Source organism: Oncorhynchus tshawytscha, linkage group LG29 (assembly GCF_018296145.1).
Source record: "Oncorhynchus tshawytscha isolate Ot180627B linkage group LG29, Otsh_v2.0, whole genome shotgun sequence".
Classification (NCBI taxonomy): Eukaryota; Metazoa; Chordata; class Actinopteri; order Salmoniformes; family Salmonidae; genus Oncorhynchus; species Oncorhynchus tshawytscha.
Genome location: NC_056457.1, coordinates 9455513 through 9468396, shown reverse-complemented (window position 1 = coordinate 9468396; position 12884 = coordinate 9455513). Strand labels below are relative to the sequence as shown.

The following is a 12884-nucleotide window of genomic DNA, read 5'->3' as shown; positions in this document are numbered from 1 at the left end:
GGTGGTGGACCATTCTTGATACACACGGGAAACTGTTGAGCGTAAAAAACCCAGCAGCGTCGCAGTTTTTGACACACTCAAACCGGTGCGCCCGGCACCAACTACCATACCCAGTTGAAAGGCACAAATCTTTTGTCTTGCCCAGAGCACATATACACAATCCATGTCTCAATTGTCTCAAACCTGTCTCCTCCCCTTCATCTACACTGATTGAAATGGATTTAACAAGTGACATCAATACGGGATCATAGCTTTCACCTGGATTCACCTGGTCAATCTGTCACTTGGTAGGTGTTCCTAATATTTTGTATACTCAGTGTATCTGGTAATATCTAATCAGAATTGGGCATAAAATGTAGAAGTTCCCAACACTGAGAGAGAAACAGTAAAATATTAGTCCCTTAGTTAAATAATCATTACATGATGCTCTAGTCTGGGACTCACCCACAAACAGGACCAAGGCTCGCCTGCTGAGGAGTGACGGACACCATCCTAGCTGGAGGGGTGCTCTCATCTTTTCTATCAACATAGACAGGGCTCTAATTCCTCTAGCTCCACAATGGGATAGGGTGCTGTTAGCCAGCCTGCCAGCTTAGTGGAGTCTGCCCCTAGCACAGTCAGTGTAGTCAGCTCAGTTTTCCCCATTGAGACCGTGTCTGTGCCTCGATCTAGGTCTGACAAAATTAAACACACCGTAGCAATCCCACTGGAATAAAGACCTCCTCCATTCCTGTCATTATTGAAAGAGATTGTGATCATACCTCACATCTCAAAATAGGACTACTTAATGTAAGATCCTTCACAAACTAATCACTGATTATAAATTTGATGTGATTGGCCTGACTGAAACATGGCTCAAGCCTGATGAATTTACTGAGTTAAATGAGGCCTCTCCTCCTGGTTACACTAGTGACCATATCCCCAGAGCATCACGCAAAGGCAGAAGTGTTGCTAACATTTATGACAACAAAAAAGGCTACATTTTCATCTTTTGAGGTTCTAGTCATGAATCTATATGCAGCCTACTCAATAATTTTTTTATAGCTACTGTTTACAGGCCTGCTGGGCCGTGTACAGTGTTACTCACAAAGTTCCTTGAACTTCTATTGGGCCTCATAGTCATAGCAGATAATATTCACATTTTTGGTGACTTCAATATTCACAGAACTCCACAGACCCACTCCAAAAGGCTTTCGGAGCCATCATCGACTCAGTGGATTTTGTCCAACATGTCTCTGGACTTACGCATAGCCACAGTCATACCCTGGATCTAGTTTAGTCCCGTGGAATAGATTTTGTGGATCTAAATGTTCCTCATAATCCTGGACTATTGGGCCACCATTTTATTACATTTGCAATCAAATAATTAGCTTAGACCCCAACCAAGGATTATCAACAGCTGCGCTATAAATTCTCGGACAACGCAAAGATTCCTAGATGCCCTTGCAGATTCCCTCCACCTACCCAAGGATGTCAGAGTAGTAAAATCACCTAACTGAGGATATAAAAGTAACTTTGCGTAATACCCTGGATGCAGTTGCGCCACTAAAAGCAAAACAAAATTAAATACAGAAAATATCAGAGCCCGGAAAGAAGCTTCCAGAAAATTGGATCGGAAATGTCACTCCACCAAATTGGAAGTCTTATGACTATCTTAGAAAGTGCAATATCAAAAAGCCCTCACTGCTGCTCAATCAGCCTACTTTTCAAACCTGATTGAGGAGAATAAAAACAATCCTAAATACATTTTTGATACTGTTGCAAAGCTAACTAAAAAGCAGCATCCCCAAGTGAGGATGCGCTTCACTTCAGCAATGATGAATTCATAACTTTCTTCACTGAAAAGATCATGATCTTTAGAAAGCAAATTACAGACTCCTCTTTGAATAGGTGTAGTTGTCCAAAGTCTGCACAGAACTGGCAGAACCTCAGATCAATGGAGAAACCAAAGTTTTCGTTGACACGTTTACAAAAAAAGTCATGGCCCATAAATCTTCCAACTGCCTACTTATATACTGAACATAATAAATGGCTCCCTATCCTTACGATGTGAACCAAAGTAACTTAAAGTGGCAGTAATAAAGCCTCTCCTGAGAAAGCCAAACCTTGACTGCAATTGAGTGGTTTATTTCTTTCTTTCTTTACTATCTGCCTATTGAATCTCCTATTCCTCAAATTTTGTTGTTGTTGAAAAAGCTGTTGCTGAGAAACTCACTATTTCCTGAAGACAAATGATGTACAGTTGAAGTCGGAAGTTTACATACACTTAGGTTGGAGTCATTAAAACTCGTTTTTCAACCACTCCACAAATTTCTTGTTAACTTCTTATGGCTGGGGGGCAGTATTGAGTAGCTTGGATGAATAAGGTGCCCCAGAGTAAACGGCCTGCTCCTCAGTCTCAGTTGCTAATATATGCATATTATTATTAGTATTGGATAGAAAACACTCTGACGTTTCTAAAACTGTTTGAATGATGTCTGTGAGTATAACAGAACTTATATGACAGGCAAAAACCCAAGAAGAAATCCAAACAGGAAGTGAGAAATCTGAGATTGGTAGCTTTTCAACACCAGTTCCAGTTGAAATCCCATTGAGATATGAATGAAGTTGCACTTCCTAGGGCTTCCCCTAGATGTGAACCGTTTATAGAAATGTGAATGAGGCTTCTACTGTGATGTGGGACTGAATAATAGCAGAATGAGCCATGTGTCTGGCAGTCAGCCATTTCCTGGTCACGCGCATTCCACATGATATCCACTTGCGTTTCGTTGCTCCTCAAGACACAAAGGAATTCTCCGGGTTGGAACTTTATTGAAGATTTATGATAAGAACATCCTAATGATTGATTCTGTACTTAGTTTGAAATGTTTCTTCGACCTGTAATATAACTTTCTGAAGTTTTTGTCCGAAGTAACGCACGACCAGAACGAGCGTTTGGATATGTATACCAAACGCGCTAACAAAAGGAGGTATTTGGACAAAAATAACGGACATTATCGAACAAAACAAACATTTATTTTGGACCTGGGATTTCTGGGAGTGCATTCTGATGAAGATCATCAAAGGTAAGGGAATATTTATCATGTCATTTCTGGTTTCTGTTGACTCCAACATGGTGGCTAATTTGACTATTGTTCTGAGCGCTGTCTCAGATTATTGCATGGTTTGCTTTTTCCGTAAAGTTTTTTTGAAATCTGACACAGCGGTAGCATTAAGGAGAGGTATATCTATAATTCCATGTGTATAACTTGTATTATCATCGACAATTATGATGAGTATTTCTGTTGAATCGATGTGGCTATGCAAAATCACTGGATGTTTTTGGAACTAGTGAACGTAATGCGCCAATGTAAACTCAGATTTTGATATAAATATGAACTTTATCAAACAAAACATATATGTATTGTGTAACATGAAGTCCTATGAGTGTCATCTGGTGATTCATTTTTATCTCTATTTGTGCTTTTTGTGACTCTGGCTGGAAAATCTTTGGCTGGTAAAATGTGTGTGTTTTTCTGTGGCTTGGTGGTGACCTAACAATCGTTTGTGGTGCTTTTGCTGTAAAGCATATTTGAAATTGTACACTGTGGTGGGATTAACAACAAGATTAGCTTTAAAATGGTATAAGATACATGTATGTTTGAGGAATTTTAATTGTGAGATTTCTGTTGTTTTGAATTTGGTGCCCTGCACTTTCACTGGCTGTTGTCATATCATCCCGTGAACGGGATTTCAGCCCTAATTTCAGCCCTTTAACAAACTATAGTTTTGGCAAGTCGGTTATGACATCTATTTTGTGCATGACACAAGTAATTTTTCCAACAATTGTTTACAGACAGATTATTTCACTTATAATTCACTGTATCACAATTCCAGTGGGTCAGAAGTTTACATACAATAAATTGACTGTGCCTTTAAACAGCTTGGAAAATTCCAGAAAATGATGTCATGGCATTAGAAGCTTCTGATAGGCTAATTGACATAATTTGATTCAATTGGAGGTGTACCTGTGGATGTATTTGAAGGCCTACCTTCAAACTCAGTGCCTATTTGCTTGACATCATGAGAAAATCAAAAGAAATCAGCCAAGACATCAGAAAAAAAATTGTAGACCTCCACAAGTCTGGTTCATCCTTGGGAGCAATTTCCAAACGCCTGAAGGTACACGTTCATCTGTACAAACAATAGCACGCAAGTATAAACACCATGGGACCATGCAGCCGTCATACCGCTCAGGAAGGAGACACGTTCTGTCTCCTAGAGATGAATGTACTTTTGGGCGAAAACTGCAAATCACTCCCAGAACAAGGACCTTGTGAAGATGCTGGAGGAAACGGGTACAAAAGTGTCTATATCCACAGCAAAACGAGTCCTATATCGACATAACCTGAAAGGCCGCTCAGCAAGGAAGAAGCCACTGCTCCAAAACTGCTATAAAACTGCACATGGGGACAAAGATCGTACTTTTTGGAGAAATGTCCTCTGGTCTGATGAAACAAAAATAGAACTGTTTGGCCATAATGACCATCGTTATGTTCAGAGAGAAAAGGGGGAGGCTTGCAAGCCGAAGAACACCATCCCATCCGTGAAGCACGGGGTGGCAGCATCATGTTGTGGGGGTGCTTTGCTGCAGGAGGGACTGGTGCACTTCACAAAATAGATGGCATCATGAGGAGGGACAATTATTTGGATATATTGAAGCAACATCTCAAGACATCAGTCAGGAAGTTAAAGCTTGGTCACAAGTGGGTCTTACAAATGGACAATGACCCCAAGCATACTTCCAAAGTTGTGGCAAAATGGCTTAAGAACAACAAATTCAAGGTATTGCAGTGGCCATCACAAAGCCCTGACTTCAAACCTATAAAAAATTTGTGGGCAGAACTGAAAACGCAAGCAAGGAGGCCTACAAACCTGATTCAGTTACACCAGCTCTGTCAGGAGGAATGGGCCAAAATTCACCCAACTTATTGTGGGAAGCTTGTGGAAGGCTACCAGAAACGTTTGACCCAAGTTAAACAATTTAAAGGCAATGCTACCAAATACTAATTGAGTGTATGTAAACTTCTGACCCACTGGGAATGAGATGAAAGAAATAAAAGCTGAAATACATAATTCTCTCTGCTATTATTCTGACATTTCACATTCTTAAAATAGTGGTGATTCAGGGAATCTTTACTAGGATTAAATGTCAGGAATTGTGGAAAAACTGAGTTTAAATGTATTTGACGAAGGTGTAAGCAACTGTGTAAAAAAAAGCTCCAGTATGGTTTAAGACCTCATCATAGTACTGAGACCACACTCGTGAAGGTGGTAAATTTCCCTTTTTAATGGCGTCAGACCAAGGCTCTGCGTCTGTCGTTGTGCTACTAGACCTTAGTCCGGCTTTTAACACCAACCTTTTGAGTCAAGATCACTTTCACAGTCAAAAAGCTAGCCGAGATCTACCACTCAGATTTTTGGCTGGACTGACAATATTGTTATTCTCAGACCATATCATAGTTCAAAACTCGATCTTTGATAACAAAATAGATCAGTTGGTGTAGCACTTGCGATGCACTGCGGACCATAAATTGAAATATTTTTTTATTTTACTTTTATTTTTACTGTACCTGCATCTGATGGTCATGGTGCTTTCAAGGCAACTGGGAACCCCCACCCCCAAAAAACAAAAACAAGGTCAAATCAAGACGTCAATGATCTTTAGGTCGGAAAGTTTTCGACTTGGAATTCTAAGTTGGATGACCATTCAAAAAAAATTGGGATCTTGATTTTTTCTGAGTTCCCAACTCACTGAAGTCGGAGATTTCCGAGTTCCCAATTGTTTTGAACATTCCTCCAGTGAGACTAACCAGAGAGGGTACACCTCTTCTTACCCGATGACGAAACTTGAGTCGCACCGCATCTGCCTCAGTCATGCTCAAAGTTATGTTGTACCTATGACCAGAGAAAGTGAAACATTCCTCTATATTAAAATGGACACGACAAGCTGCTAATAATAATAAAAATGCAGGGCTAATGATACACTTGGCTACTCATTCATTGCAGCGCAAGTACGGAGAATCGCGTTTTATGTTTTGTAATAGTGTTGAACCGTGTTTTGAGCTATATAAAAACAAATGTGAACTCACTCATGAAGTTAATAAATCGTATATAGGCTAGTATAACACTTTGCTGTGGCTGGGGTCGTAGAAGCTCTATAGGTACGGTGATTTGAGCGATCCTATTGGCCAGCGCAGTTAGAGCACTCGGTTTAGCCACAGATGTCCCGGTCCACCGGGTAGGCGGAGTCAATCTTTTCAGACAAATGAAATGGTTCAAAATGGAAACACTTTGTTTGCCCGGTGCGCAGGGCTTCTGAATTAAGTGCACCTACCGCCTTCAGCGCAACACCCCCAAAAAAAAAAAAAAGAAGGAGCGCAAGCCTTTATCGTTGGCGACCACTGTTTTTATTTAGAGATTGGACACCCAAAATGGTCTACGCAGAAAAGTTTTTGCCTGGTCTAGATCTTATCTAAATCTGTGGGTCTTATCTAAATAAGTGTTCCTCAAGGTTCTGTTTTTTTTTTAGGACTTTTGTTTTCACTATATACAGTGAGGGGAAAAAGTATTTGATCCCCTGCTGATTTTGTATGTTTGCCCACTGACAAAGACATGATCAGTCTATAATTTTAATGGTAGGTTTATTTGAACATTGAGAGACAGAATAACAACAACAAGAAGAAACGCATGTCAAAAATGTTATAAATTGATTTGCCAACTGATATTTACTCCTGAGGTGCTGACCTGTTGCACCCTCTATAACCACTGTGATTATTATTTGACCCTGCTGGTCATCTATGAACATTTGAACGTCTTGAAGAGGGATCTAGCGTTAATGGTCCTGTATTCCTATAATTGCCACCGATACATCCAGAAGAGGAATCGCCAGCCCTCAGAGCCTTGTTCCTCTCGAGCTTTCTTCCTAGGGAGTTCTTCCTAGCCACTGTGCTTCTACATCTGCATTGCTTGCTCTTTGGGGTTTTAGGGTGGGTTTTTGTAACAGCACTGTGTGACATCTACTGATGTAAAAAATGGCTTTACAAATACATTTGATTGATTGATTGTCTAATGAGTCTCTTTCAAAAGATGCACCGTCGACCCCTGTCTGAAATCAATGCTTTATGACTATATGAGACTTCTTTGATTTAGCCTCTGTTGTGTTGTGTTGTGTTGTGTTTTACTTGGAAAGTAAAGGCTAAAACAGAGTGATTTCATTGACCATGTGGAAAAGCTGCTTGTTGGTGTCAAAAAAAAGAAAACCCTGATTAATAATGAATGAATTATTAACATGAAAAGAAGCGTGCCCCCATTGGCTAATGGTGCAGCCGTCCGATTCGTCTCCTATTCTGTGTGCTCCTTCTCTCTTTCCTAATGGAACCTCTCTCTTTCCTTTCTATATCTTCCCTCTCTACCTGGTACACTTAGCCTGGCATCCATTCAACCTCTTCCTTTAGATCCAAATGTGATGTTAGTCTTCTAAGTGTGAACACAAAATCTTTCTGCCGAGCCAATGTCCGCACATGAAAAAAGGGTGCGTTATTCTGTGGAGCAGACAACATTGTGTTGCCACAGTGACGTCAGCCCGCGATCGATGCAACACGCACATCAAAGCGTAAAGAGGGTGTGAGTGTATTTTCAAAAAACTTCTCATTGTGACAGTGTGACATTACCCAGTCTGAAAAACGTAGGATTTTATGAAGTGACAAAGTTTGGGTCTTTTTTGCGACCTGGTACTTTTTTCAATCATCAAGGGGAGCCAATCCTATAAACTCCATTTAACAGAAGTAGGAAAAGTAAATGGATTAAATAGAACATTTAACATTGTTCAACAGCAAAAGGTTTCCTTTGTGATCATTTCAACAAGTTGTCCGTTACCTTTGACCGGAGGGGCAGGTAGTTTTCTCCTCTGTTGGCGTGATGTGTCAAGGGTTTGAGGCTGCAGAGTGACAGATCAGTACGGTGAATACAGTGGCCATATGAGGGTGTAGCTGTGTGTAATAATTGTCTGGTGGGAATATACTACAGTATACCGTAGGTTTTGGCTTGGAGAAGTTGGAGAAACGATTGCAGGTGGTGACATTCAGTCCAGCTGTTTTTAAAGATAATATCCTCTCCTCGATGTCTGATACCTGGAGGAGAAAGATTCCAAATGATTCAGAAAATAAAAACGGCATTTGCTGTAGATGTAGTGTAGAGTACATCAAGGCTCAGGTTAATTTAATGAATGAATGAATCAGGTTCATTTAGAAGACACCATTAGAATACAATTACACATTGCCACATTCTCTCCAGTCTCCACATTAAAACCTGCATTCTTACAGGACCATCAAACATTGGTTGCATTCCATCCCCAACACATTGCCACGTCATCAACTGCACAGTTGGGCAAGCATCACATCTGACCTGCGTCTGCAATGTAATCAGCATGGAATGCAGTCATAGAAACAACTGGGCGTTTGGATATGAATGGGCACCCTACCTGGAGCTCAGACTGCTGCACCTGGGCGGCAGCAGTGGCCACCTGGTCCTCCAGGAAGGCCAGGTCTCTGTCTGAGGTGCCACTGCTGATGCCTCGGGCCACCTTCTCCAGGTCCCCCAGTGCCCCCTCCAGGCCGTACACCGCCCCCGCAGCCATGTACACCTACAGGGACAAGTCATGTGTTACAGGAAAGGTCAATGGGCACAGGTGCTGAGCATAACAATGTTGGGGACCCACAGGGCTCTATCCTTGGGCCTTTCTTGTTTAGTCTTTACAGGTGGTAGTCACTATATAGTCATGCTACGATGGACAAAAAAGTGTCTCAGATAGTGAGTTCAGATGAGCAAGTACACATATGCTATTTACTCTTTTTTTTTACATCTAGGGTTATGGTGGAGGATAAGATAAAGGTTTAAGTTTAGGGTTTAGAAAGCGCTGCATTTGGTCCTTTCTAGCATGGCCAGATAGTGACCACCAACATTGAGATCTATGTAGGCACTGGGTCTTACGTTTTCCTCCATCTTGGTGAGTTTCTGGTCCAGCTTCCTGGTCTCTAAGTTGCTGAGGAAGGACTCAGACGCGCTCATGCACTCAGAGGGGGTGACACTATCACCCCCCGCCTCACCAATCAGTTCCTCTGTGGCGTTGAGCACCTTCAGTACCTCTGTGGTGATACTGCACAGCGATGCGGCCGAGTACTTCTGCTCAACACACACACACGTGCACACACACACACCACATACACACACAAAGACATGCCACATAGAAACAGACACACAACACACACAGAGATACGAGTCAGACACACACAGGCACAAACATAACTATCATTAGTGGGTACAAACAAATATGGAACAGTCAAGAGGAGAGTCGTAACAGGGTCCAAGTAAGATGTTAACAACATGGTCCTCAATGACACAGAGCTTTTACACCTCCAATCAGTGCAGCACACTCACACACACATCGTCACGACTCATGTCAACCTGCAAGGAGCAATCAGGTGGAGGACGAAGAGTGTGACGCTTCATGTGGAAGAGGAGGGGAGCTGTTGACCTTTATTACTAGATTCCAGGTCATGGTAGGGTTACCTAACAGAGTTACAATTACTGTATTTACATTTTCCTCTACCAAACCACTAGAAAAGTAGAAAATGTGAGAAAACATGATAAGTGAAAGTGCAGTCTCGAACCTACAAGACTAACAAACAACACCCTGCTGTAAAGTACAAACAAGAACATCTGAATGGATGAAAAGGTGAGAGGGATGAGGGAGAAGGAGAGAGATCGATGTAATTCAATAATGAGATAATCCTTGGCTTGAAGCTTTGATCTGTGCGACTAACAAGTGCATTGATCCACACCCCTTTCTCTCTTTTTAAGACGCGTTAGCTAGCTAGCGACGTACGTGGGCTTGAAAGGAAGTGTGTATAGTGTGGGTGGTAAGGGGTGGCACTCGAGTGGGAGACGAGAGGAGATGAGAGGCGGCTCCTTTTGAACACTCAGAAGTGACTTAGAGAGCAAAGAGTGAGAGGGAAAGATTTCAGGTACGCACTGAGTACGTAGATGGGTAATGGGAGCTGGAGTTTTGGCCGTCACCTATAGTACATTACCAATAGACATCATTATCACACAGCTCCAACACACGGCTCCATTTCCTACTGTGACATATGTGTTTAGAAAGCGCTTTTAGAAACTGCATCCAACTTATAACAGCTTATACATATAATATACATTTTACAGACAAAATGTATTTTCCAATAGTTATCTTTTGTTTGTTTTTAATCCCATCCTTCAGCTACCCTCAACCCCTCCTGTAGACCATCCAGTTTGATTTGTTCTATTTGCCATATATTTTTGCCTGTGCTTTGTAGAAGCACCCTTGGCAGCGATTACAGCTGAGTCTTTCTGGGTAAGTCTATAAGTGCTTTCCACACCTGGATTGTGCAACATTTGCCCATTATTATTTTCAAAATTCTTCAGGCTCTGTGAAATTGGTTGTTGATCATTGCTAACCATTTTTATCAGGTCTTGCCATAGATTTTCAAGCAGATTTAAATCAAAATTGCAACTCGGCCACTCAGCAACATTTACTGTCTTCTTGGTAAGCAATTCCAGTGTAGATTTATGTTTTAGGTTATTTATCTCCCAGTGTCTGGTGGAAAGCAGACTGAACTAGGTTTTCCTAGAATCTTGACTGTGCTTAGCTCCATTCTGTTTTTCTTCTACCCAGTCCATAACCATTACAAGCATACCCATAACATGATGCAAATGAAAATATGGAGCGTGGTACTCAGTAATGTATTTTATTGTATTTGCTCCAAATCAGGACAAAATGTGAATTGCTTTGCCACATTTTTTGCAGTATTACTTTAGTGCCTTGTTGCAAACAGGATGCATGTTTTAGATTTAAAAAAAAAATCTGTACAGGATTTCCTATTTTCACTGTCAATTGGGTTCGTATTGTGGCGTAACTACAATGTTGTTGATCAATCATTAAATGCAAACTGTTTTAAAGTGACCATTGGGCTCACGGTGATTCCCTGAGCAGTTCTCTTCCTCTCTGGCAACTGTGTTAGGAAGGATGCCTGTATTGTTTTAGTGACACGGTGTATTGATAATGACTTCACTGTGCTCAAAGGGATATTCAATGTCTGCTTTAAAAAAAATATCCATCTACCAATAGGTACCCTTTGTGAGATATGAAAATTCGAAATTCAAGTTTGAAATTCAGTGCTCAACTGAGTGACCTTACAGATAATTGTATTGTGTGTGGTACGGAGATGAGGTAGTCATTCAAGAAACACGTTCAATACTATTATTCCACACATAGTGAGTCCATGAAACTTATGTGTCTTGTTAAGCAAATATTTACTCCTGAACTTATTTAGGCTTGCCATAATAAAGGGGTTGAATACTTCCTGAAAGCACAGTATGTCAAAGTGTGTCAAATACAGTGCCTTGCGAAAGTATTCGGCCCCCTTGAACTTTGCGACCTTTTGCCACATTTCAGGCTTCAAACGTAAAGATATAAAACAGTATTTTTTTGTGAAGAATCAACAACAAGTGGGACACAATCATGAAGTGGAACGACATTTATTGGATATTTCAAACTTTTTTAACAAATCAAAAACTGAAAAATTGGGCGTGCAAAATTATTCAGCCCCTTTACTTTCAGTGCAGCAAACTCTCTCCAGAAGTTCAGTGAGGATCTCTGAATGATCCAATGTTGACCTAAATGACTAATGATGATAAATACAATCCACCTGTGTGTAATCAAGTCTCCGTATAAATGCACCTGCACTGTGATAGTCTCAGAGGTCCGTTAAAAGCGCAGAGAGCATCATGAAGAACAAGGAACACACCAGGCAGGTCCGAGATACTGTTGTGAAGAAGTTTAAAGCCAGATTAGGATACAAAAAGATTTCCCAAGCTTCAAACATCCCAAGGAGCACTGTGCAAGCGATAATATTGAAATGGAAGGAGTATCAGACCACTGCAAATCTACCAAGACCTGGCCGTCCCTCTAAACTTTCAGCGCATACAAGGAGAAGACTGATCAGAGATGCAGCCAATAGGCCCATGATCACTCTGGATGAACTGCAGAGATCTACAGCTGAGGTGGGAGACTCTGTCCATAGGACAACAATCAGTCGTATATTGCACAAATCTGGCCTTTATGGAAGAGTGGCAAGAAGAAAGCCATTTCTTAAAGATATCCATAAAAAGTGTTGTTTAATGTTTGCCACAAGCCACCTGGGAGACACACCAAACATGTGGAAGAAGGTGCTCTGGTCAGATGAAACCAAAACTGAACTTTTTGGCAACAATGCAAAACGTTATGTTTGGCGTAAAAGCAACACAGCTCATCACCCTGAACCCACCATCCCCACTGTCAAACATGGTGGTGGCAGCATCATGGTTTGGGCCTGCTTTTCTTCAGCAGGGACAGGGAAGATGGTTAAAATTGATGGGAAGATGGATGGAGCCAAATACAGGACCATTCTGGAAGAAAACCTGATGGAGTCTGCAAAAGACCTGAGACTGGGACGGAGATTTGTCTTCCAACAAGACAATGATCCAAAACATAAAGCAAAATCTACAATGGAATGGTTCAAAAATAAACATATCCAGGTGTTAGAATGGCCAAGTCAAAGTCCAGACCTGAATCCAATCGAGAATCTGTGGAAAGAACTGAAAACTGCTGTTCACAAATGCTCTCCATCCAACCTCACTGAGCTCGAGCTGTTTTGCAAGGAGGAATGGGAAAAAATGTCAGTCTCTCGATGTGCAAAACTGATAGAGACATACCCCAAGCGACTTACAGCTGTAATCGCAGCAAAAGGTGGCGCTACAAAGTATTAACT

The 12884-nt window shown here is 41.3% G+C and overlaps 1 protein-coding gene across 1 annotated transcript in view; it reads right to left on the bottom strand.

The window, feature by feature from the left end:
• myripb (myosin VIIA and Rab interacting protein b) overlaps positions 1 to 12884 on the bottom strand; it is a 41959-nt gene that overhangs the window by 4408 nt on the left and 24667 nt on the right. Inside the window, exons 9-12 of the mRNA XM_042308716.1 lie at positions 9031 to 9222; positions 8522 to 8683; positions 8073 to 8171; positions 7918 to 7978 (exon numbers count right to left, since the gene is read on the bottom strand). Of these exons, the coding sequence (XP_042164650.1) occupies positions 7918 to 7978; positions 8073 to 8171; positions 8522 to 8683; positions 9031 to 9222 (514 nt within the window). The remainder of the gene's footprint in view (positions 1 to 7917; positions 7979 to 8072; positions 8172 to 8521; positions 8684 to 9030; positions 9223 to 12884) is intronic.